The 27,783-nt window shown below is 40.6% G+C and overlaps 1 protein-coding gene across 12 annotated transcripts in view; it reads right to left on the bottom strand.

The window, feature by feature from the left end:
• BNC2 (basonuclin 2) overlaps positions 1–27,783 on the bottom strand; it is a 479,630-nt gene that overhangs the window by 9,376 nt on the left and 442,471 nt on the right. For 7 of the 12 annotated variants that reach the window (XM_044939822.2, XM_044939817.2, XM_044939820.2 and 4 more), the window contains 2 exons: positions 9,499–11,468; positions 8,998–9,063 (listed from right to left, as the gene is read on the bottom strand). In XM_044939822.2, coding sequence (XP_044795757.1) covers positions 8,998–9,063; positions 9,499–11,468 — 2,036 coding nt within the window. Of the gene's footprint in view, positions 1–540; positions 5,974–8,997; positions 9,064–9,498; positions 11,469–27,783 lie in introns of those variants that run through there. The other 5 variants (XM_044939819.2, XM_044939818.2, XM_044939827.2 and 2 more) reach the window with 2 other exon arrangements.

Raw genomic sequence — 27,783 nt, 5'->3', positions numbered from 1 at the left:
AAATGTTAATGTAGTGATGGCATTTGGGAAGGAAGATTGGTGGATGGAAAATGTCTATGCTGGATGCTCAGGTTAAGTGCAGAATTGATATCCAACACTGTTCCCTAACCATTTTACTTCTGAGCTGTATCTGACACATCGAGGCTTCTCAAGGGTGCTGATTATTCAATAGATAACCTGTTGCGCTGTAATGTGAGACGTGTGTTACACCGTGAATAGGATTATGTTTTCACAGCACTTGGAAAATTTCTCAATCAGGCAGCTCATATGGTGTTCAGCTTACTACTACTGTTGGGTAAGAGAAAGCAAAGCCATTCATCCCGGCATCTTTTAAGGACTTGAATAAAATCTGAGCTACAGTTTTGAGATTTATATTTACCCTGGATGAACTGCTGCTGCTGCTAAGTCGCTTCAGTCGTGTCTGACTCTGTGCGACCCCAGAGACGGCAGCTCACCAGGCTCCCCCGTCCCTGGGATTCTCCAGGCAAGAACACTGGAGGGGGTTGCCATTTCCTTCTCCAATGCATGAAAGTGAAAAATGAAAGTGAAGTTGCTCAGTCATGTCCGACTCTTTGCAACCCCATGGACTGTAGCCCACCAGGCTCCTCCGTCCATGGGATTTTCCAGGCAAGAGTACTGGAGTGGGGTGCTATCACCTTCTCCGCTAGATGAACTAACTCTCCAGTTTTCAATCCCAGGTTTTATCATCTTATACAAAGAGTTCCGAAGATCTATTTCCAAAACAGTAAGAATGCATTTTTCTCTTGGCATTCAAATTTCTTCTCCTATTTAAAAATAAGCTTTCTTTTCTGATGTGTACAACATGGAACATCAGTTTCTTTCTGAGATCTTTTTCAAAGGAAATACTTCCTAACTATCCAAGAAGGTTTTATATCATTAAAACAATTTGTGATCTTTTAAAAAGAGAGCATTAGGGATGTGCGACTTTCCCAGGGGACAGGATTTTGTAGGCAATATTATAATTGAGCTATGGCCTTATCTAGAATTCTGTGTTGAAAATGAAACTATTTAAGACACATGAACAAAAAGAATGCACAAACATCTAATTTATATCTTTGGTTAAATGGTGTCAAAACTACCAACAGGAAAACTTCAGTTAAGCAACCAGCAACACAACTATGCTACCTTTTAAAGTTCAGAAACATTCAGATTTTTCTGAAATTCTTTTTACTCATCATTCACACAAGCATAGCCATAGAAGCAGAATTCTGTATGAAAGAGGTGCTTATTGCTTCCAATACCATTAACCACTTCCCCCAACTTCTTAGTCCTATATATACATACTGAGATCACCACGCATCTTGTGGGATTCACCTGGTGTATCACCATAGAGTGAAATTTTCCCCGTCTGTCGAAGAGAAACGAGAGCAAAGCGAGCTAAAGAAACCTCTGACTTCATCTTGCTGCCCAAGGATCACTTTGGAGCAAGAAACATTAGCGGCTTTCCCAGCCTGGTGCATCTCTTTCATTTGAAACATCTCCTTGTTCCTGACCAACAAAGAAAATTTCAATAAGGTACTTTTACTGGTTTAACAACAGTGAGCTCTTGGGATTGTCAAAGTGCTAAGCCTTTTCCAAGGAGAGAAGAAATCAGCAGCTCAAATATAATTAACCTTCCATTCTCAATGCAAACTGCCACACACAGGAGCTCCGCAGTCTATTAGCAAAGTTATAATGGCCAACGGGCAGAAGCGAAATTGTCAAAAAGTTGGCTGCTGCTGTCATATTTTTGGAATTATGATTAATGGCACTAATAATGTGGATGATTACTGATATGTGTATCTCCAGCAGTTTATCATATTGCTCTGGCTGCCTACGTCCACAATAAGCAGGATGCTATCATTTACCTCTTTATTGAAGGCAATCCTTCTCTTGAAGGAGCATATTCTAATTACTTCGTAATGTTTTATGTCTTAAACATTTTGCAGCTCTGGACCTTGCCAACTGCTTCATGTCTACCATTGATTAATTACTGAATGTTTAATCAAAATTTAGAACCTAATGTAGTCATTTATGAGCACACTGCAGTGCCAAAGTAGTTAGGCTCTGCTCCCAAGTTTGGGGAGTGCTGGGTTAAACATCAAATCCCAGCCAGGCATGAGGATCCAAGAATTTCACCTTGGGTGCTCTGAGGTTGCCAATTCCATCTCTGCTGATGAATGGAAGGTAATCTAACTACGGGTAAACAGCATCTTTACCTCCCCTCTCCCCACTGGATCTCTCTTTCCCTCTTCTCCTGGTTCCCTAATCAACAGAGCACTGCTGACTGTTTGCTTCTCAGAGCAAGAAGGTTCTCGTGAAAACCCATCTCAAGAACATAGCTTTGAAGTGGTTAAACAAGTGAAAAATAATTTGCTGGGACAAATACATAAGTTTTTTTTTTTTTAATGTGGATTTTTTATGGTACTGTCATACAACCATTCACCGTTGAAGTTAAGTGTTTTTTTAATACCATTACTGAACTGCTGAAATGGATGCTAATATAGCTTGGAGTGCTAATGTCAAGTCCTGGTAATAAAAAAGACAGACTGCTGAATGAAATAATTTCAAGTAAAAAATAGAACAAAAGTGCTCTCTCTCTTGCTCTCCACTTTTATTGAATTGGGACTGACTGAGCCAATTGCTTTAGAAGTCTGTAAAACACAATTACTAGTGAGCGGACTGACCCCCCAGTGCCCCCTTGGTGACAGAGCGGACTAAAAAGCCAGCAGAGTTCGAGCGGCTCCCCTTAGCTGGCCATCAGACCCATGAGGCTTACTTCTGAAGGTCTGTTGTTCTCATCGCCCAAATCTGTCTCTTCTGACTGAAAAAAAATCTTATTTCCCATCCATGTGCTAAAGTAACTTCATACATCATTTCCCAAGATGAAGATGTCTATTCTGGCAATTAAGGATGATCTGTCTTTTGATATTCTTATTTATGTGATTGTTCACATATAAACACACATATACTTTATGTGGATACATTTACATGAGAACGTTAGCATAATTTTTGAATAGCTGGCAATAATTCCAATTGATATATGCAATAGCAAACTGGAGGCATCACTTACGTATGTTCAGGTTAGAAACACAGCTTTTTTTTTTTTTTCCTAAGGTAAAGTCAAAATAATTAGAGCAAGCAAGAAAAAGAATTAAACCAGAAGTAGGTAACATTTTCCCCCCTAGTTAATAAAAGAAGTAATAAACTCCATAAAGTACTAGAGTTAAGATCACTAACACTTCAGGCATAACAGCTTTTTACCAGGAATTTACAACTCCTGTTTTAATTCAAGCCGCTTGCATTAGGACATAAAATCTAGGTATTTTAAAAAAGTGTAGCTTTCTGTTAACTGAAGAAAAATTGTCCTTTCCTGAAAAGCATTCTTTTTTCCTCTTTCTCAGCTTGCTTCTTTCTCACACATGCACACACACACATCTTGGCACTCAAGAATCAAAGTTAATAAATCCTTTTTTTATGACATTGTAATTTTTTGGCAAGTGTAAACTTCTTTCATATTCTGCCACATTCATTTATTTGAAGCTTGTGGGAGTATTACGGCAAAAACATTAAATTATTTCTGAGAAGACTTTTTAAAAAGAGAAAAAAGAAACGTTTTCTAGCCCAACCTTCACGATGAAATTTCAACAGAGAAAGAAAAGTCTGTCTCTTTAGCACAGCAACAAATCACTCTGCAAGAAAGGGCTGGTAGAAGCCTCTTACCTTATGGAGAACCCACCTTTGCAGGAAGGATACAAGCAAATACTAATATGTGTGTGAAGTCTCATAACCTGCTTCCAGGTGAGAAATGGCCTTTCTTATTTGTTTTAAAAAAGAAAAGACTATCTACAAAAACAAATACTTAGAATGAATCATTATGAGAAAGAATGAGACCAAAAAAGTCTATCAGGGGATCAGATAGATGGCGGGAGACCCAAGGGAGACAGAAATCATGAAGATGACGCTTTCAAAGTGGTGCCATCCTGAAAATTACCACCTATGCATGCAGTATGTACATGCTGATCTTAATGCTATTTCTGCCTGGATTTTCAAGTTCCTGATGGAGGGAGTAGTAGCTCATTCCTTTTGAGGGAAGGTAGGAATACAGGGTATATGGAAGCATTGCATTTACACAGTGGAAGTTATGTAGCCACAAGAGATTTAATGGTACTCCCATCAAGAGAAATTTGTAAGAACTTCTTTGTATCATGGACAGTTAGTCCTTTGCTCGATATTAAGCTTTGTTGTCTAGTTGGTAGGCAGTTTGGTGGAAGTGATTGGTGTACTTCTTGGGCTGGAGGAGTGAAAGGTCAGCAGAGGCTTAAATGAGCTTGTCTTACATCCAGCTGGGCCAGCAGGAGGTCATTAGGAAGATCCGAGGCGCATGGTAGGCTTGACAGAGTCTCTCCCCATGATACAAGGAGGCCGTTTTGCTCATTGCTCTTCTCCCAGGATATAAAAAGAACCCCAGAGACAGGAATGACACTGAAGTTTATCTTACTACCAAAGTTTCGCTTGAGGAGGGCACAACTAGCAATTACTCAGAAGGGGGAATTTATTTTGTTTGTTTGCCTTTGATGGAAAGTAATGGAGATAAGTACAAAAGACCTATTGATCTCCTGGCTGTACTGTGAAACTAAAAAGAGTAACAGAGGGGGGAAAAAATGTCTTCCTTTAAAAGTCAGAGGACCAACAGGACTTTACCTTGTAAAAGAATTCTGGTAAAGGAGAGCTGCAGTTTGGATGGCAAAAAATATAGGAAATGAAAAAGCTGATGCCTTAAAGTGTTCTCTTCTCGTACTTGGAGAAGATTAACACACTGTTTGACAGCTAATTGTATTAGGGCAAATGCACTAATAGTTATCTTAAATTGGTGCTAAGTGGCTCATTTCTAGGAGGTATTGCCTGGTGAAATCATATGCATTTATTGCAAATCTCTCTTTGGAAACTTACAGAGAACTTTTCTAAACAAGAATGATGGGAAAAATGGATGTCGCTGCTGGGAAGGTGAAAACAGGAGCAGGTAGCATGTTTTCGCATCTTCACCTCTGCTGTTAATGTATGCAGTGGCTCGTCAGAGGTAGCTTATGTTAATTTATTCCTGCACACCTGTACAGGGCTGGAAGTCAGGTAATCAAACAAGCAAAAACCATACATCTCTGCTTTTTAGCTATGGCTACCCAGAGGCCTATACAGGAACAAATTTAGTTCTGGAGACATCAGCAGGTTTTAATAAACCAAATACAGATGTCTTACTTCATACAAATCAAGAAGTTTACATGTTTAAATCTGGACGGATTTAAGTAGCAATCAAAGAGAAGGTTTCCACTTGGCACCAATGGTTGCCTCATATTTATTTATAAGTCACCCTAAGCAAATATTATTTTGTTTCTAAATTTATCCATGGGGCTGAATCACCTTTCCTACACCTTGAAGATCAAACACAATGCTTACCTTTCTGATAAAATTCAAGACAAACTGTAGCAATGAGTGGCCACTATTCTCAGAGGGAAGAGAGGAACAAAGATGGTAAAATTCATGTTAAGATGAAAAACAAACAGATTAAGTATTTCTTTCTATGTAGACCATCTAGTTTCTGTAGACCAAGTCTTCATTATAATTGAGGGAGTTTTAAAACAGCCAATCACCGAAACAGATATAAACAGATTTTTAACATACTAGCAAATGATAAGGAATTCAGCAGAAGAGGACACAGGGGTTTTTATTTTTTGGAATAAAAACCAAATGTAATTTATAAATGGGCTTCCCTAATATACAGATGATCCATGGCCACTCAGCCCTCCTGGGGATCAAAATACCAGACAGAGGGTAAGAAATGACCAAAGCAAGCCAGGGCCAACCACTTCTATGACACTTGTCAAGAAAATGTCCTTTATGAAGATTGCAGGTTCTAGGCCAGTTAGAATTCTTCCCAGGGAGTATTTTCATAGGTAGAGTCAGCTTTGCTGTTCCCTGAAAGAAGAGCATCTTAGCAGAAAAATCAAGGGCAAACAAGAAAGAAGTCCCAATGTCTAGTGACTGTCGGGTGTAACACTTACACACTACTGTTAGTATACACTTAAATATCAGCCATTGCCTTATAGTTCTCTAGTTCTTTACAGGGAAAGTAATTTACACTGTGCGTCTAAAACTCAGAATAAAAAGTACCCTAACAGCCACCTAATGACCAGACGAATTGGAGTTTGTGTATATTAGCTTGCTCTGTGTCATTAGTGTGGAATGGTCCTCTTTGCTTTCAAATTTATTAAACTCACACTCATTCACAAATGTATAGAAAGGACACTTCTGATACTACACTCAGAATCCTCAGCCCTCCCAAACCTTGCTTGTGCCCCACTCTCTCTCTCATGTCCCTTTTGGTGACTTCACACAAAGAATATTGTTTTTCAAAAAGCCTTCAATCTGATCTTACAAGACCTAGAAAGATGCTAAGCAAAGACTTGGACATCTCTGCTAACTAGCCGCCAGGTGTAAAACACAGCATTTACCATCTTTCTACTTCCACCCTGCTAACTGCCTGTCTGAGACCAAACACACAACTCCCTCAAATACAATCATCTTGGAAGAAGCCCAGGAAGACCTGTTTCTCACTCCGGTAAGGTGTTCTAAGCCCAAAGACAAGAAGGCTGCTTTCATAAATAGAAGGAAGAGGGTTTCTTCTGTTAGTTTTATCACAGGTAAACCCCTTGCATACTTCGACCCCAACTCAAAATGCCTTCTAATGCTCTGTTTGCACAAGGAAGATGTTGCAGAGTCCACGATGGATGAATCGAGATGCTGGGGAGAGGAGCGAAATGGACATAGGGACAGCAGGATTAGAGACAGAGGGGGATTTCTGCTTAGGAAGGTGTGTTGGGTCAGAGAAAGGTAAGAAAACTCAGCCTAACTTCATAGTGGATTGAAGAGGAAAAAAGCAGGGATAAAATTCCTGGGGTTCTTGCGACTGATACGGGAACAGTGAAGAGACAAGGGAAGAGAAGTCTACTGGGTAGATTTGAGATGTGAGGCAGAGGCTTTGTGAACAAGGAGATTAAATTAAGCATTGGTTGATGACAATGAAACAGGGGTACAATTATAGTGCAGTGATGTTTCCTGAGATGCGGAAGAGGATGGTATTCAATGGCACCCCTGCTTTTGCTTATTCGGTGGTAGCTATGCTCACATATTAACTCAAGTTATAGACTCAACAAGGATGAACACTCTTCTTATAAAAAAAAAAGTTGAAGTATCAAAGTTTCTGCTAAGTGTTTACCCTGGGGTCAAAAGATTTGAGGACTCTTGAAAAGCAAAGTTTCAAGTGAGAACCAGAAGACTTTCTTGTACAGTACTTTTTTTTTTTTCCAATTTGCTTTTTATTGTGTGTGACAAAATTTCAGAATTAAAACGATTCGGCGTGACGTGCTATTTCACCCATACGAAATGTAATCACCTGTCTTCTGGGGTTTGCAATCTCTTGTGAGACTGAATGTACATGGGAGAATATCTGTATTATGCTTCCCACCTGGAATATCCTATGTCCTAGTTATCCTGGGCAGTGGTCTCAACTTGTGTATGGATGGTCACCCATGGAACACTCAATCCTTAGAGTAAAATTAGAGACTGAAATATTCTGCTTCTATCAATAAACGTTTTTCCTCAGACAAACCACCCTCTCCACAGTACTTCCTTATACACTGAGGCATAAAACAGTGCTCGTGTTTTCTAGTGGCTTGATGTAAATGAAAGCACCAAGCTTTGGGTGTTGCAGCCTTTGGTCCCAGAGCCATTTATTTGAGTGTTATGACTTGCAGTATTTTCAGCAAACCAACTAAAACTGTGATAGGAATTCATGCAAATAAGCTTAAATTTTGGCTTGTCTTCAAACACTCCATTTCCATAAATATTTTATGCAGTTTTTCATGAGTCTTTTATTTTTGTTAAAAAAAATCCAATGCATTAACCTCATTATCACAAGTGCACTATTTCAAATGTAAAAGAATGAATATTACTTACAAACGTGGGGGGGATGGATATAGTATTATATTTTATTATTCAAAGTCTAGCTATCTTAACTGCTGTATTCTGGGACTGTCAATGGTAACTTGGAACTGAAAAGAACTCTGTGACCATAAAACATTTTTACAGAACAAGGTAAATGGAGTTGGGGGGAGGGAATTTTTTAAGAAGATAGATTTCTCTTCAAAGCATGTTTTGAATTGTATGAAGAAAGCCACTCAATTTTCTTCTCAGAGATTTTGCTTTTCATGCATTGGGTCCCTTGTATTTTAGTAGAAAGGAAAATATTTTTTTCTTTTCTTCTATTGTTGTTACTTTATGAAACAACTCTACCCACCAGGGAAACACTAGAATTTGGGCGGTAGCTATTTGGAAACATCTAGTTAATATTGTTTCTTCTACATATATTGATTTTTACCATGTAAAACATGTTCTCCAGATACATTATTAAAAGACAATGTAAAACCAGAACCTGCATTTGTTATAATGGGATGGACTAACTGTGTGCCTCTAGTTAGGCTGGTGTATATACTCTGCTCATAAGCCAATCTCCACAAGAGGAGGGCAACTGTACCACTCCACCACCGGCCACCTTAACACACTCCTTTTATTACATTTTCTGTAAGATTGAAAAAGAACACTGCAGGTTTAGGACCAGCTGCTTCTGTTTAAGCCCAACTGTTTCAGAGCCACAGCTACATACCTAAGGTGTGATGTCATCTGAAGGCTGGACATAATATATTCTAACTGATCCTCAAAGTATATGCATGCCTCCCCTTCTCTGCATAATTCCCATGACAGACTATATGTTAGAGATGTGCTCAAAGACATTGTGAAGTTGAAGTAACCCACAGTCGTCATTACATTTCCCCATATCAACAACTACTTCGGTCCCATTTTCTTCCGGTATTTCTACGACTCTTAAAGAATTCATGGACACACTAAATACTCATGTAAGAACGATAACATTTCTGGTTATACCTACGCAGATGCAGGCTGTCTCGATGTCCTGGACCTATGGTTCTTTCCATCCGTACATTTCTGTTTCTATATTGGATAAATACGTGTGTATGAAGATAATATATTGATTTAATTATAAAGCCACAAGGCAAAGCAGAAATATATATAACAGAAGCTGCAGCTTCTAAGTGAAGGTTCACGGGAAAGCAGGGAACTGTGTACACAGTTAACTTATTCACACCTAGATGCATGGAAACACACACACACACACACACAGAGCACAGAGAAAAATGGCGTGCATTACTGAGTAAGATGGCGTATGATTCTGCATGCTTAATCAGAACAAGCACCGACTGCAACAATCCTTCACGAGCATGGCAGCCTGGGGATCACGCGGTCACTGTGGACAATCTTTACAGTGCATCGAAAACATCCAAGTTGGATTATTTTTTAATGTGTCAAGTCCACCATGACTGGCACCCTCCACCCCCCAGCAGGAGCAGCCAATGGAGATTTACTGACCTGTCTCTGCTTCGGCGAGAGGGGAAGGCAGCGTTGCAGCCAGCCACCGTGCAGACATGCATCTCTTTCAAGTGAACGTTTCTGTAGTGAAGCTTCACGCTGTAGGAGCTTTTGAAACTCTTCTTGCACACATAACAGATTTTAGGGTCTGGGCTAGAACACAGGTCCCCTTCTGGGGAGAACTTCTGAGGGCTGCCGTAATTCAGAGAGGATGTAAAACTCTCGTGCAGGGCTGCCATGCTGGCACCCCCGCCGTTGTACAGCCCATACTGGCTCATGTAAAACATGTCGTAAGTGGGATCTGTAAACTCCTCCTTCACCTTGATGACATCCTGGTGAGAGGGCTCACTGTGGTTCTCGTCCGGCCTCTCACTGTTCATCAGGACTTTCTCACTCACCTCACCGTGCATGTGCTCATCCCCCTCCATGGATTCCTCACCGAGTTTGGGCTCCGAAGACTCAGACTCATTCTCATAGTCCCGCTCAGGTTCTTGGTCCTCAGAAGTCATGCTATCAGCCCTTCTTATTTCTGTCCTTGAAATGCACCGGGTCCTGCTATGCTTAGAAAAGTCCTTCACCGACATGCCCGGACTCATCTCCTCCTGGGAGTGGCAGTGATTGTCATGGCTCCCATCGTTGACCACAGCCCCGCTGTCATTGGGGTCGTCATCTTCATCATCAAACTCATCGGCGGTATCGATAATTTCCTTCTCGATCTTCACAGGCATACTGGACTTCCTGGGCTTCTTCTTGGGCGCCAGGTCGGCACTGGGCTCATGAGTGGCCATCATCACTACTGGCGCTGCTGGCTCAGAGGGCGGTGGGGGGTGCTGCTCTATGGTACCACTGGTTGGAATGATGGGACTGGTTGGGAGGGAGGTCGGAGGACTCACCATTTCCCCTGGAGTGAGTAAACTTCTATAAAATGGAGGAACGGGTTGGACAGTCTTTAGCCCAGAGAACACCAGCTGGCTAGGGAGAGGGTTCTGTAAGACAGGGTCTAGTGGGGGAGTGGTAAAACCCATTGGGGGCCGGCCAGGGCTCGTGAGTGTGAGATTCGATTTTGTACTTGCTATGACGGGGGTGGCAGCCCCGGACGTGGCCCGGATTAAATCTTTGTCTCGGTTATTCCTTAGCATAGGCATGTGAAGGCGAGGGTTAGGGTTCGCACTGTGGCGGTTCCGGCTGCGGAGGGAGCTAAAGACCATATTGCAGCCTTCAATGGTGCACCGATGTTTGATCTTCAGGTGAACGGCGTTATAATGGATTTTGAGAGTACCTTTGTCATAGAACGTCTTCCCACACGCGTTACAGAACACTCTTCCCTTCCGGGAGGCTGACCCCATCCTTCTCATCCGGTGGATCCGGAATGAGCTCTTCGGGTGTTCAGTTTTGGACAGATCACTGACTGGGGCGGAATTCTGAATGGGAGACACGCAGGCTGGCTCGGTTTTGGGCTCCACGTTAGTGATGCTGGTCAGGGCATTTCTATTGGGCGTTTGATCATTCTTGTAGGGCGTGGGGGAGACTTCAGACTCACTGCTCTCATTATATTCATTCTGGGTCGAAAGGCTGGGCTCCCGCAGTCTCAGTCCTGGTTGCTCTAACAGCAGCCCGTTTGGAGGCAATCCTAGCAGCGGGGCTGAGACTGGGTTTATGTACTGGAATGGCAGCAGGAAGGCGAGGCTGTTGGGGATGTTTTCGAAGTGATGAATGCTGGAAGGGTTGCTGTTCTCTAGATGGGCGAGGAGGCTGGGACTCCTGGTGCGATTATTGCTCTCAATGAAAGTTCTGATGTCTGAGTCTGTCTTTGAAGATGGTACAGCTACGGCCTGCCCTTCTTTCTCCTGAATCGCCATCAGCTCCACGATGGATTTGGTTTCTCCGAACCGCAGAAACTGCTGAAGGGTGATGATTTCCTCTTCTCGAGACATGATGGCCCAGCGGTCCAGCACCTTGCCGGCAGCATCCTGGAGGCCACATCAAAGAAACGACAAAGACAAACACAGAAACTTATTGATTGTGCATAATTATTCAGTGCAGCTGAAGGTGCTCTGTCTGCTCATGGAACACCGCGAGCAAGAGCAGAAAACAACATGCAAGCTCTGTTAATACAAGTTGATCCACAAAGCAAACTTCTCTGCCATGCAAATGCAGTCATTAGAGTCACGGTTAGAGAAACAGATTGAGTTTAATAATGTCAAAGCAAACAAAACGTAGACCACTGGGGATCTGTGATCTAAAACGCCTACAATCTACTGCTACTTTGAACAACAATGGTCTATAGACTATGCAAGTATTTAGCATATATTAGTACAAGACGTGAACTCTTGCTGTGCAACCCAGTGTATGCAAAAGCAAAACCTAACATGGTACCTTAATCTTTATCAAATAGTGACACCATAGGAAGGAATTAGGTACATTTTTCAAATTTTATTTAACACAATCAGACATGACACTGGATTCAATGATGAAACTGCCTTTAAATAGGAGCTATTATCTGAATTTCTAAATCACTAAGGTGAATGAAGTAGCATCACCCCCATACTCACACGGCTACGCTGTATTTCTCCACTTTTAAGTGGCTGAATTTTAGTGTCATGTTACAGTAGGCAATTTCATAAGGTAGAGTAAGGAAACACAGTAATTGCACTTTTTCTGAAAATTGATTGTAATTCTATGATTCAAAGTTTGAGTTAAGAGTATTTGACTTTTTATGATTTTGTTATAAATGACAGTTATAGATATTCAGAAAGTAAACATGTGATGGATTTAGATAAGAATGTGTAAAAATATTGTCTCTCAACATCCTGCTCTGATAGTAGAGAGCGTCCACAGAGAATACACATCAGTAATCACCAGACTATGTGTTGTTAAATATATATTAAAAGCATTTCACACTTTCATTTTTGCTAGTAACTATGAGATATGCCTGGAGGTAGGACTTAAAAACCCTGCAATGTAATGTCAGGCAATCCATTTCAGTATGGATTGAGAGAAACCTATTCAAACACTTAATGACTCCATCATCTTCTAGGGCACAGCTCCTTCCCACCAGGACAGGACACTGGGCAACCCTCTGTGAACAGCACTTGTTCCAACCCTTGACAGTCGATTTATGGAAGCACAAAATCACCTTAAATACAAGACAAGAGCCTTATTAATTACAAAGAGGAAAATCATCACATTGTAAGGGAGAAACCTAGCAGACACCACCGTAACCAACTTGCCTAAATGAAGGATCATCACAGACCTTGTGATCTATATACTGAAAAGGATACACTGTGGTTTCTGTGGCATGCTTGCCCAAAAAAATGCATACCTCAATCTAATTATGAAAAAACATCAGATAAACCAAAACTAAAAGGTGTTCTGCAAAACAGCCGCAAGTATTCTTCAAAGTGTAAATGTTGGGAAAGATTTTTTTTTAAAGTCAAAGAAAAACCAAAGATTGGTTAGAGACTGGAGGAGACTAAGACAGCACAAATGAATATAAAATTCTAGGGATCCTAGACCAGAAAAAGTACATTTGTGGGAATACTGGTAAAATTTCAGGAAAGTCTCTCAATTAGCGAACAGCATGGATCAATCCTAATTTCTCGGTTTTAACAACTGTACTATGCATATGTAAGATGCTACATTAGGGCAAACAGGATAAAGGGAACTGTACTATTTTTGCAAGAGAGAATTCTCTCTCATAGACAGTTCTACTCAGCCCTGTGATGTGAAATTCTCTCTGGACCACAACTGTATGGTCTGAATCACAACACCTAATTCGATATTAAGGTGATACTTGTCATTTATTTAAATTACTTAAAAAAGAAGCTCTAATAGTTATAAGCCATTCCTTATAAGGCTCATTTCTGGCATTCTATCCTTTTATATGTGTGTTGGTGTCTAGTACTACCTGACCTGCCTCTTGAGAAATCTGTATGCAGGTCAGGAAGCAACAGTTAGAACTGGACATAGAACAACAGACTGGTTCCAAATTGGGCAAGGAGTACATCAAGCCTGCATATTGTCACCCTAACTTATATGCAGAGTACATCATGAGAAACGCTAGGCTGGATGAAACACAAGCTGGAATCAAGATTGCTGGGAGAAATATCAATGACCTCGGATACCCAGATGACACCACTCCTGTGGCAGAAAAAGTGAAGAACTAAAGAGCCTCTTGATGACAGTGAAAGAGGAGAGTGAAAAAGTTGGTTTAAAACTCAACACTCAGAAAACTAAGATCATGGCATCTGGTCCCATCACTTCTAGCAAATAGATGGGGAAACAGTGAGAGACTTTATTTTCTTGGGCTCCAAAATCACTGCAGATGGTGATTGCAGCCATGAAATTAAAGATGCTTACTCCTTGGAAGGAAAGTTATGACCAACCTAGACAGCATATTGAAAAGCAGAGACATTACTTTGTAAGCAAAGGTCCATCTAGTCAAGGCTATGGTTTTTCCAGTGGTCATGTACAGACTTGAGAGTTGGACTATAAAGAAAGCTAAGCACCAAAGAATTGATGCTTTTGAACTGTGGTGTTGGAGAAGACTCTTGAAAGACCCTTGAACAGCAAGGAGATCCAACCAGTCCATTTTAAAGGAAATCAGTCCTGAATGTTCATTGGAAGGACTGATACTAAAGCTGAAACTCCAATTCTTTGGCCACCTGATGCAAAGAACTGACTCACTGGAAAAGACCCTGATGCTTGGAAAGATTGAAGGCAGGAGGAGAAGGGGATGGGATGAGATGGTTGGATGGCATCACTGACTCAATGGACATAAGTTTGGGTAAACTCCGGGAGCTGGTGATGGACAGGGAGGCCTGGTGTGCTGCAGTCCATGGGGTCGCAAAGAGTCAGACATGACTGAGCGACTGAACAATTGAACTGAACCACGTAAACTGGCAAATACAGATGTCCCTCCCTCATTTGCAGGAGAAATTAGCCTTCAGATTAAACATTCTCATGCAGTTCTCTGTTTACAACAGTCATACCATGATTTGTCGACACAGTGACTGACCGGATAATCCTGGAGTTGCGAAGCAGCTGCTTTTTCAAAAGTATCACTGGTAGCAATGGTCTCCCTTACATCCTTTTTTGGGACAGGGGAGTAGAGGAGACTGTTGGTATTGTAAATAAGCAGAGAAATAAATTGTGATTTTACAGAGATTATCTCATTTGAGTCTTTTAATAGCTTCCAGAGCTCGGCAAATGTTTAACAGATGAGACACCAGAGGTATGACTGCTTAAGGTTGCGAAGATGCTAACTGGGGTCTAGGACTTGAACCCAGAAATTCTGACTCCAGGTTCACTGAACTTACTGAGGCCATTTTCGAGGTGGGCACACTGCGTCTGTGATAACAAGGGGCAAGACCTCCCCTGAACAAGGCTGGTCTCCAGATCACTGTCATGACCTCTTCTACACCATTTTCCCTTTACCATCAAATCCATTTTCTTGATTATTCTTTTTATGAAAGCGTTCACTGTGGAAACTCAATCTGAGTGGTGTACAGTCATTTTTACCTCAGGTTCTTCCCAAGTAGCCTGCACCTAAATCTGCATGTTGATACCGTACTTACAGAGCTGGCAGCCTCTGATATTAAAATAGGCCTCAGAAACCATAGCAACTGATCAAACCCACCTGAGGCATCTCCTTTCCATCACCCTTCTGTCTTCCCTCCCCTAACGGTACACAGCAGTCCCATATGGTTTCTCTTTTCTCCTGGCCCGCCGCGAATGCCTGCTGCTATTTCTAAATCTACTGCCTTTCAGATTCTTTTTTAGTCCTGAGTGGCTGTCTCCACTAAAAGGGAGACTGCTCTGTTAAACTATTTACTTCTGGTGGAAGAGATCCAGGTAAGCAAAGTTTAGAACTTTGCTGGTTGCCTGAATGATAAAAGAGAAGCTTTATTTATTGTGGTAACAGAAGCATCCATTTATATTTACCTGGAAGGACAACACAGTATCTTTGTAAATGAATGTGCCTGGGGACAGGTCAACTATCTACATGACATACTCCAACTAGAATCCTCCTGACAGGGTACCCTCTGGATCCAGGCAATGTGAAGTTCTTTCCAAAGAAGCAATCATTCATCAAGACCATCTAAAGACCATTCCTTTCATAAACAGAGAAACTGCAACAAGAAACAAAGTTGATTGTCTCATGTAATAGAATGGGTCTGAAAGCTCAATGCAAGGAATGAATATCAGCTTTAGCATATCCTTAGGTTAAAGCAGTTGAAGGGAGTTAGAAATCATCAAAGGAAAACAAAGGAGGCCCCGGTTTTTTGCCTGGAGATCTTTGTGACAGAAGTAATCAGGATCTGGTGCAGTGATTCTTAAACCATGGCTTAAGACTCCTCTGTTAAGACTTTCCATGAGTGGCCTATATGCTATCAAAAAGGACCACTCTGCAAGGAATTGAGAGTAGCTATCTGGTAACTTTCAGGACAATGTGACACTGCTCTACAATGAAAGACATGGTCATTTCTTTTAAAATTAACTGATTTTTACTTTATCTCAAGATCAGCTGGGGGAAAACTGGTCCTTCCTCACAGACAGTTTGAGAAGTACAATACAAATCTAAAACCTAGGCCTCCTTATCATGTCAACTACACTTTACCAGTGATTTAGAGCCATAAAAAGAATTTGGTATTGTCACAAAATAAACAGTAATGGAAAAAATTCAGTTAGGCCACTATGAACATTCTGACCACTTCATACTGGGATGCCAGACTTGTGTATGAATGAAAAGTCACATCAGAGTGAGTAACTGGATTCGTGTCCTTCCCATTCAAGTTGTAGCTGGTGACTGAGTTACTTTAGGCTCCCCCATTTGTAACCAGAGCTCAGTGACCATTTCATTGGAAATTATTATTTACAAAATGAGGATGATAAGATTTGTCCTGTTAAGTGAAATGCAAAGTATTAGGATAAATATTTTTTTAATTTTTGGCTGCACCATGCCAGTTTATGGGATTCTAGTTCTATAACCAGGGATCAAACACAGGCCCTTGGCAGTGAAAGCACGGAGTCCTAACCACTGGACCTCCAGCGAAGTCCCTAGGATAAGTATTGATTTCCTATGATAATAATTGGCTATCCTATTAATTAGAAGATTTGTAACCAAATAATCCAGACTTATAAACAAGTTTTACTGGGTTCAGAAACAGTATAAAACACTTAAAATATTTACATCTAAACATTTTAAATGAAAAGACTTCCTTTTATATTCACTGAACTGGTGCTTATATCACTTAGGAGAAATCTGGCACCCAGTTCAGTATGGGTCCAGAGTGATTTTCTAAAATCTTTGTCAGTAGGGTCAACGATCATGGTTTCAACAGTTTTATTTGAGCCCCTTTTTCATATCAAAACACCTTACATGATGCGTCGTTTTAAAACCAAAGTCAAGTAAGATCGACTGTTTTTTCTTATGTGAGGGAAAGGGAGAATAGAGAAGGAAAGATGTGAAGAGACTGGAGAGAGACCAGATAGAGACTTTGGGATCATTAGACTGACTGTCAGCTGACCTTAAGCCCCGAGAATCTGCTTGAAGGCCGAGAATAAACCTGTTTGTGCTCATGGCAGGCCACTAGCATGCTAGAACACAGAGGGAAACACTGCCTTTCCTTCCACACATGGAAATGAGACCGAACAGTAAACACAGCAGAGACCTAGGGCCTATTTGCTCTAGCAGTATTCACATTATGAAGAAATGAGCAAACAGCTTAAAGACCAGCACCGAATAGTTTAATTTTCGACTCTATTTCATGAATTTCTTTCTGTCAAATTTAAGGCATAATTTAAAGGAAAAATCCAAAAACGATTAGCTAAAAACTAAAAACATTTCCCCTTTGATCTAATTTTAAAGCTTTTAATGAAATGCTATCCACCTAAAACAAAATGAGAGGTTTACGAGACATACTTTCTGATATCATGTCTAGATTTGCAAGCATCGTGTGCTATCCTAAGGTATTATTCCATTCCAACTGTATTGGCAACTTATTTTCATGACCGGTTTCCTACTGGGATTTTCTCTTCTTTCTGGGCTGGAGGAAGCACAAGCTGGAATCAGGATTGCTGGGAGAAATATCAATAACCTCAGATATGCAGAAGACACCACCCTTATGGCAGAAAGTGAAGAGGAACTAAAAAGCCTCTTGATGAAAGTGAAAGAGGAGAGTGAAAAAGTTGGCTTAAAGCTCAACATTCAGAAAACTAAGATCGTAGCATCCGGTCCCATCACTTCATGGCAAATAAATGGGGAAACAATGGAAACAGTGAGAGACTTTATTTTTTGGGCTTCAAAATCACTGCAGATGGTGACTGCAGCCATGAAATTAAAAGACACTTACTCCTTGGAAGGAAAGTTATGACCAACCTAGACAGCATATTAAAAAGCAGAGACAATACTTTGTCAACAATGGTCCATCTAGTCAAGGCTATGGCTTTTCCTGTGGTCATGTATGGATGTGAGAGTTGGACTATAAAGAAAGCTGAGCACTGAAGAATTGATGCTTTTGAACTGTGTGTTGGAGAGGACTCTTTACCTTGGACTGCAAGGAGATCCAACCAGTCCATCCTAAAGGAGATCAGCCCTGGGTATTCACTGGAAGGACCGATGATGAAGCTGAAACACCAATCCTTTGGCCACCTGATGCGAAGAGCTGACTCACTGGAAAAGACCCTTATGCTGGGAAAGATTGAGGGCAGGAGGAGGAGGAGATGACAGAGGATGAGATTGGTTGGATGGCATCACCGACACAATGGACTCTGGCAGTTGGTGATAGATAGGAGGCCTGGTGTGCTGCGGTTCATGGGGTTGCAAAGAGTCGGACACAACTGAATGACTGAACTGAACTGAACTTCTTTCTCCTTTAGGAGGAGTTCAGGTATTAAGGCAAGAGGAATGGACTTGCGTAGAAGGTAGAGAAACGATCCCAAGCCGATCCAGCTTGGTACTCTATCAAAACTGAACTATTAATTGCAGAGTTAAAAACTGATGAAACCATGCTATGCAAAACTTGAAACATACATTTTGCCAGGTTTTCTTGATGTTTAAGTCTTAATTAAACAAATAGTGGGAGATATACACAAAGGAATACTACTGGGCAATAAAAAGGAATAAACTATTGATAGAAACATAACCTTAAGAATGAAAGAAGTCAGACCTAAAAGATAACAGATGTCACTATGCCAGTCAGAGGAATCATCCTTGAAAAGTAAGCCTACAAGAAGAGAAGTGAGATCAGTAGTTGTCAGGACCCAAGGGTGGAAGAAAGGACTGACTGTAAAAGAACAGTGGGAACTTTAGGCAGTGATGGAAATGTTCTATATCCTAAGGCTGATGTATATATGACTATATAGGTTGTAGACTTAAAAACTCTGAGATTTTTTGGCATGTAAAGTATACCTCAATGAAGCTGACACAAAACATTAAACTATGAAAATTGCATGAACTCTCACTCAAAACTCAACATTCACAACTTTCTCCATTTATATACAGACCATCTTCTTCTTCCCTACATTCTGTTGTAACCAGAAAAACACACACCCCCTCCTCCATTCTCTCCTATCTGTAGGGGGTACACAACAGTCCACTGATGTGGTGAGTAAACATGAGAATTTCTATTTTTGTAACCTAAAAAGACACATGTGTTACATTTTTATATGTAAATTTACAATATATTACTAACTTAGAAACAGCTTCACAGGCACTGGGGTGCACGCTCATGTATTTCATGAAAAGTATGAAAAGAACGTGTAGTCATAAAAAGTTTAGGCTACTTCACTACAGAGCTAATACTGACATGTGGCAGACACGGAGCATGCGAATACATCTTCACACACACTTTGGAAGAAGTCAAAGAGTAGTCTGTTAATTCACCTAAGCTCCCTTTCACCTGCCTTTGTGCTGGCCTCTTGGTTAGGTGGACACGTGTCAAGGAAGTGATCCAGAAGTTAGGAAATTTATCATTTAACTGGTAGGTCACCTCAGGGGGAAGTGGTGGGCTCGGACTATTATCTCAGATGTCATGGACAGGGCCATTCCCTCAACTTCATATGGGGGTGTAGGGGGTGCTGCAAATGAGAGTGCATGTACACCCCCCGAGGGCTGGGCGGGGCTGCATGTGAGGGCTGAAGGCACTACCTATAGCTTTACCAAAAAACCAATCTTACAGAAGTTACAGAAGTCCCCTTCTCTCCTTTTCACCTACAAGCCACCTGTTTTAGAACTCATGTGGGTCCATATGTGACAAGCAGATATTTCAATTCTCCATTGTTCCTCTAAAAGTCAAGTTACTTTTAAACTTCTCTTCAGCCAAAAAGTTTAACTGGTCTGGGTACTCTCCACATATATCAGAGCCACTCCCCCTCTTTTTGTTAAGGGGGGAAAATGGCTAATTATTTATTTATCTAATTTACATGACTTGGCATGGGTTAAAATTTTTGTGTGTGTGTAAGCAAGCAAGAAGTGGGGGTGGGGAGGGGTGGGGGTGTGCAGAAGGGGGCAGAAGAAGAAAAATGGTAAAACAACAACAAAAAATTCTTATTGAAAATAACAGATTCTGGGAAGCACTTGGGGGAAATTTTGTAAGCAATATTGTGATAATTTTTGAGAAACACTTGAAATTATGTGGGGAAACAACTTGGCATGCTTATTTGTTTTAGCAAATTTACATTTAAACACGTACTTCTGGGAGGGCACCGACTGAGAAAGATGAACCACTACCATATACAGTATACACTGGAACAGTCTGCTTGTGTAAGTAAACAGAATCATACTCTTCTTTATTCAGAGTTCTTTCAAGTGAGTGCGCTTTTCCAGTGTTTCAGGCTAATATTTCCAGGCCAGTTGAAACAACTGTAATATCTGTAGGCAGAGTGAGGCATGCTCATTTATACCATGATTGCACCAAATGGTTCAAATTAGACTTGATAAGAAAAGAAAATCAAATTCGTTTTGGGTAATAAAAACTACCCGATTTCCATCATTTGGAAATTTGTGTTTTGCAGAATTTCTCAAGAGCATCACTTTACCTTTTAAATACAATGTTGACCAGTCCATTCTTGCTTGTTCTGCCCCTCCCCAGGACAGAAGGGTTCCATGACAAAGAATCAACAGGGTGTGGTACAAAAAGAAATGAAAACTTGCAAAGAAAAATCAAGACTGGACTTTGCTAACATTCATGCACATTCATCCCTTCTGGGAAACAAATATGCTTTCCTCATCAACCCAAGCCCATCGATGTCATGAAATGTGTGCACAGACATCAGAGCTATGTATATATTGGCTGGCTGTGATTATAGAAGCTGGTGCTAAATTCAGTGTGCGTGGATTATAAAGGACCTGTCTGAAGTATCTTTCCAATTCCTCCTTTTTCCCCCGAAGGAGAAATGAACTCTATAGGAATATCCACCACTGGTTAGAATGACAGAGCTCTCAAAAAACTTTGCCTTCAAGAATTTTCTGTCAAGGTGAGACTCTTATTAGTCCTTGCTAACACAGGTCTGCTCTCTATAAATACCATGTGCACATTAGGATTGACTTTAAGAGTTACTTATCACGTACATGTGCATGTACACAAACGTGTACCTGTAGACAGACTGCCATCCTCAGGTCACTGCACGAATCTCATTATAAATCAGTTGTCTTATAAGATGAAAAATGTTCAATCATGAAGAATCGGTAGTATACTAAGGAAAGGCATATCAAATTACTTGCAAAAAAAAAAAAAAAAAAAAAAGAAAAGTACAGAATTAAGGAATTCATCTCCTTGGATGAAACTGGAAGTCTGAAGGAAATGGCCCCTGACTGCAGTTGGGAGCAGAAGGAAAAGACGACATGGTAATTTTATGTGATTTTTAGGTATGGCTCTGGTAGATTTTTCAAGAGATAAAAATCCCTACCATTTCTGTTTCTGATCCATATTTGAAACTACTTTTCAGTGAAGAAGGTATCTTTTAGAAGAAGAAACAAATTATTGAGAAATTGAACAATACACCCTCCCCAAATGACCACTTCTCAAACCAAGAGGAATCAAAATACCAAGGCATTGGTTTTAAATGGCTCTTCTGATTTTTTTAAAGTATATTGTTTGACTTTTTTGATATAAAAATTTACTTTGTTATATAATGTTCTTGATTATGGACCAGATGAGAACATATAATTCATAGAGGATGACTGCTTTTCTCCTCAATAACCGTCTGTACAGCAATTTTATTTTAAAATCTGTGATTATGATAGATCACTCCAGGGTTACAACATATTTAATCACAGAAACTCCAGCTAAGCTCTGTTAAAGGCCTGTCAGGATTTCTTCCCTATACCCAGGAATTTTAGTTTGGCTTTAAACCAGGTCCATGCATTTCTTCTGTGGGTATTTGTTTGCAAATAAATAAAGCCTTGCTTTGCCATCTACAGAATTTTCAGAGGTGTAAATTACTTTCCACAGTATCTAGAACTGCACTTCAAAGAGTCCAAAGTTATTTTTCAAATTACCTAACTCCACTGTAAATCAAATCTGAGAAACTTTTAAAGACACAATACATTTTAATAATTAACAATGGCATCTTAAGAATCATTTAAGTTTCCAAAATAGGAAATCTCAAATCCAGCAGATCTTTATTCCTAGAAGATCAACCTTTATTTAATATAAGATTACCCATGCATCTTTAAGCACAGAGTATTTAACTCTGAACTTAGAGGCTAAAAGAGAATTTGGATATTAAAATTTCAATTTTTGGTTATGCTTAGTATAACTTCCTCATATTCAGCCTCAGAGGAAAATAAAGAACATAAGCAAATGATACCTGAGTTCGAGTCTTCGTTTTGCCAATGACCAGCTGTGTGACTATGAAGTAACCAGTACCTAGTTTCGTTTCCTTACATGTAAGTAAGAGTCCTACTAAACTTTCTTGGTGGTGTTTAAGTTGCTGTTGTGTCCAGCTCTTTTGCAACCCTATGGACTGTAGCCCACCAGGCTCCACTCTCCAAGGGATTTCCCTGACAAGAATACTGGAGTGTGTTGCCGTTTCCTTCTGCAGGGAATCTTCCCGACCCAGGGATCAAACCTGGGTCTCCTGCAGTGGCAGGCAGATTCTTCACCGAGCCACCAGGGAAGCCCCACTAACTTTCTAAGCCTTACTAAAAAAAAGTCAGATTCCCTTATTTGACTATTTATACCTAGAATCTGGACATATAAGACATTTCAATTAAAATGTTTCTAATCTTAGGCTAAAATTTTTCCTCTCAACCAACTTGTGTACCTACAACTTATTTTCAGAACATACGTGTTTATGACTGAAAATATGCCACCATGAGTTACTGTATGGTTCCATAATCTGCATGCCTCCCTTGATGCTTTATCAGTAATGTGATTAGAGGTAGTAATTCTTCTGGATTACCTTTTACTCCTGGTCAATGTAATGATCTGTTCAAGTGAAAACTTCGCTTGTATAGGGAAACGGTTCCTTCGAAGCCCCCATATCATTGTATCAATAGAGTTTGTGGAAATCCTGTAAAACATGAGGCTCAGCCATTCCAAAATAAATATGTTATATCTCTATCAAGCTATATAAATAAATATCTGTAGTTCTCCTGTGATCTCTGGAGTTCTGAGAAACAGCAGTATCTGTATATAAGACTCTTGCCTCAATTAAACCTTTTAAATCGACACAAGTTACTCTTTTGGAGATGATCACCAGGAGATGCTAGGGGGTAAGTCATTTTATGGTTCAGGACAGCAAAGGAACAGTTTGAAATCCTCAGAGAAAACACTAGAAACAGGAGGAAGGAGAAGGATGGGCCCTGCAAGTGGTCTTGTATTCTTCTCCCTTCAGACATAAAGATAAAACCTGAGTCCTTGGATAGCTATAAATCTGCTTGCCTGGCAATAAACACCACTCACCAGAGCCCATGCTAGCATTTTTGCTTGGAGCTTTACATCTTCTAGTTTACTTTTCTTTCCATAACCAATGTTCTGCCACCAAGCTTGTAGAAAGCTTCCGTCTACCCAGGGGTCTGTGCTGAGGTTTTATGTATCTAAACACAAACACCAGAGAGACCCTGGTATTTCCTGATGGGCTTTCCTATAATGTCTGATAAATAGCAAAAATGGGTGCAAAAAAACCTTTTTTTTTTCCACGATGAAGATGATTTTCCACATTAGGTAAGGGTCAAAACCTTGGAATGAATTCAAGGTCACAACCTTCACTCTTTGTATGAAGTTTGTCTATACAACCAAGATCCTGAGTACTCATATCCCAGCTTCCAAAGCTTGAAAGGCTGATTCTAGCTCACATATTATACTTTGAATCGCTCCACAACTGAAGCTGATGGAACAACCCAAAGGAACTTTAACATATTCATTAGGATGTGGGGGAGCAGGGGGAGAAAAGAACTGAACATTCACTAAGCAGTATTCCATACCACACGTGGAGGATGGAGTGTGTGATTGAACAGAGAGATGTATTGGGAGATTAAACTTTGTTCTTCTCTGGGTATAAGAATGGCAGTAGAACACAAAGATTAATTTCCTGCTTTAGCATTCATCAGGGAACAACCCATTATTACTTGTAACACATACACGAGGCTGTTGATGGATATACTTTCCTTTGATTGCTCCGATTAAATGTGTTCCTATAAAAGGCACCCCCACACGAGTGTGTGTAATTATCAATCTACATATGCGTTATCAATTTGTGTTTCTATGTATTTCTAAGCGATCAGTGTAGCTATTAGACATTTTATTTGGCCACAAAACAGAGGTGATTGGGGGTCGGCGGCTGAGTGAAGAAATAGGAGATCAAAAAATGCAATCATCAGAGTAAATAATCAACATATGGTACTGTAACGCCAAACTCAGAATTCCAAAACAGAGGAGGGGGAAGCATGCATTACGGAGCACAAGGTAATAACTGCGTCTGCATGCCTTAATACCCTCTTGTCCCAGCAGTCCTGACTTTCGAAGCAGCCCACTTCTCCACATTAACGGTAGTCATTTGGAGAGCAGCAAACGTGCCATTAGAAGCACTTTTACAAGTGTATATTCATCCACCAATTAGCTTAATGTGGCCGCTTTCTGCATATTTTCTATCCAGGCTTGCACAAATCTTATTAATATTTCCCCCTAGTGCTTTGACAGATTACCTTGTCATTACGCATCCTGGAGCCTTTTAAACAATATGGGTAAACTACTGTTTGTGAGGTTAATGACAATTATCCCCTAATTACTGCATAAGTCACTCAGTCCACTTTATCTCATAGGCAGGGTTCTGCTCTGTGTATCTGCCATTGTGTCACCGTAAATGAATCTTGTATTGCTATGTTTATCTGCCACTGCCTTGTAAATTATACTGACAGAAGAATGAACAAATTACTGCATGTCATCACTTAAATACTGCTTCTGAAACTGGGGGAAAAAAAAAAAGTGGCTTCAGCACAGAGCTTGAATTGTGATTTTAGCAGATCATTAGTAAAAACATATTTAATGTTTTCTGCTATATTTCAAGGCAGATGGCTTGGAATTTATAGTGAATTCATGATGGCACCGGGGGTAAGTGGAAGGTGAAGAGCAGTGGAAGTAAAAGAAAAAAAAGGTGAAAACAGATATAGAAATGCCAGCCCAACCTCCTGAATGCATTTCCTATCAGTACCACAGCTGATGTGGTACTCTTGAACTATTTTCCAAGATTTTTCAATTCGAAATCAAGTTCCATGGGTTAGGGATAAGCTATACTCTTCAGCTAGGATAATTTTTTTTTGGGCGGGGGCATTACTTATAATCAGTCCAGACATAAAACATGGAATCTGTGTAATTGAGAAGAGAGACTGTAATAAAGGCCACAGGCTAAGCCAATTTCATTGATGCATTTTTAAACATCATTAAACAGGCTCACAAATACTGTTTCCAAAGTTGCACTGGAAATTGTTTAACAATGATTACATCAGTGAAATTAGTTTAGTCCCCCTTACTGCCTCAGGGTGACTGTATCTGCTCTAATTTACACAGAAAACAGGACAGTCTGAGTATCATTAAATTTTAAAATGTAAGCCATATTGAGCCAACTACAAATAATTTGGAAAAATTTGTTTTTAACCAGAAATCTGTGATTCTGAAAATTATCAGGTGAACAAATGTTTGCATGAGAACGGGACGAAACAGCTGGTTTCCTAAGATGACTGTCATTTAATGAGTGTCTTAAAACATTGTGAAATGAGAAACATTCAAACTGCCTCCATTTAAATGACACCAGGGTAGCTGACAACTGGCAAGCTTAAGTGACAAAGCCATCTGAAGGATAGGTGTGTAGAAAGCTTGCATCAAATCTGCCTTATGAAAGCCACAAGCCTGCAAAGGAGGGCCCACAGCACTGACGATAAAGCTATTTGGTGGAAGCATACACACATGCACAGACAGGACCTTCTGGTGCATTCACTAAAAAGGGTGGAAAAAAGGTTGCAGCGGAGAAAAAGGAAAAACATGAAAGCCAGAGTTGATGGCCTGACCCAGGGGCCTCAGGGATCCCAAGCAAACCCCTAGGGACTCCCTGTGATCCCCCTAAAATTGATCTTAGTGTCTGTCCTGCGTTCAGTCAATGCAGCGTCAATCAAGCAAGTGCTGCGATCAAATATGAAAACGCCATACAATGTTCTTTGCTTTTAGTGTGTTAAGCCAAAGTTAAGGGTTACATCAGTTAATAGCAGTTAAGACTGACATCACTGTGACAACCACTAAGGGATTCAATTTTTCCTGACCTTTTTAAAAAAAAACTATCTAAGCTACCTATGGATACTGAGTAAACTAGATTTCTTTTATTTTTTTTCTTTTTTGGAAAGTACATTTCTAAATCATTAATTTCCTTTTTCTTTTAACACTGGATTTTCTTGCCTTTAAAAAAACCAAAAAAACACATTGCTAATAGTACAGCCATTCTGCTTGGTTGGGGATACGGGGAGCCGATGTGCACTTAGGGGAGATAAGATCTTGGTGTCACCTCAGAAAAGAGGAGCACAAACAGTACTTTCTTGACTTTGTGAAGTTAATGATGGTTACAGAAAGGGAGACAGTGCTGGAGGGATCAATCTGAACACCCAGAGGTACCTGGGTGTAAGGTAACAGATGAAGACAGCCATTAAGAAAACAAATCGGATTTCCTTGCTCACTTTAATCCACTCTTTACAGACTTTCATCAAGTTTCCAAAAACTGAGACTCAGAATATTTCATTCCCCTTCCTGGCCTAAACCTTCAGCGGCTTCCTATTGTGCAGAGAGTAAAAAATGCCCTTACGTGACACCTGAAATCCCTTCAGGTGCTAGTGGTAAAGAACCTGCCTGCCAATGCAGGAGACATAAGTGACGCAGGTTCGATCCCTGGGTCGGGAAGATCCCCTGGAGGAGGCAATGGCAACCCACTCTCGTATTCTTGCCTGGAGAATCCCACGGGCAGAGGAGCACCCGGCAGGCTGCAGTCCATCTGCACAGTGTCGGACACAACTGAAGTGACTTAGCACACATGCACAATATAGACCCAATCCACCCTTCCTACGTCATTTCCTGCCAGGACCTCTGAACTCCAACTGCAAAGATCTTCTTAACATGAACACCAAGTTCAGTAAAATCTCACCTGCTTCTGAACCCTCTGCTTCTGACACATTTCCATTCTTCAAGGTCCAACTGAAATTAACCTATAAGATATTTCCTATCCTACCCTTTTCCTTCCTTCTCCCCACTCCCAACAAGAATTACCTGCCCCTTCAGTGCTCTGCTTATATTTCTATGTCATGTGTTTCTCTTTATCACAAGATTACTGTACTTTATATCCCAACTGCCAGGATGAATCAATACTGGATGAATTCATTAGTATTATGAATGCAGGGGTTGGGAGGCAATTTAGAGGTCATCTAATGCCACTTTTTAATTTTATAGAAGAGAAAATTAACAAGTATCTTGCCCAAGATCAGGAAGCCAGTGTGAGGACCTGACTTGAGAGAATCTGTCCAGCTCCTCTGAGCCAGTCTAGGGCTTTTCTCACAATACTATCCTTTTCTTTTATGTTGGTGTAAGGACTCTTGACTCAGGACAGAGAACACTGACAGTACTGTACTTCCACGCACTGGGTGTGAGTAGATTCTGCTCAACTGGGAGTCTTTTCAACCCCAGACTAGCCCTACCTGGAAGCCATGTTCCCCTGGACTGGACTCCCCTGCTGACCATCAAGAAGATATCCAACACAAATGTGAAGTCATTCCCTAAGACCACTGGTGCTGGGAGGTGGCTTCAT

The sequence above is a fragment of the Bubalus bubalis genome, chromosome 3, assembly GCF_019923935.1.
Source record: "Bubalus bubalis isolate 160015118507 breed Murrah chromosome 3, NDDB_SH_1, whole genome shotgun sequence".
Classification (NCBI taxonomy): Eukaryota; Metazoa; Chordata; class Mammalia; order Artiodactyla; family Bovidae; genus Bubalus; species Bubalus bubalis.
The sequence above is the reverse complement of the archived record's forward strand: the minus strand, read 5'-3'. Positions and strand labels throughout refer to the sequence as shown.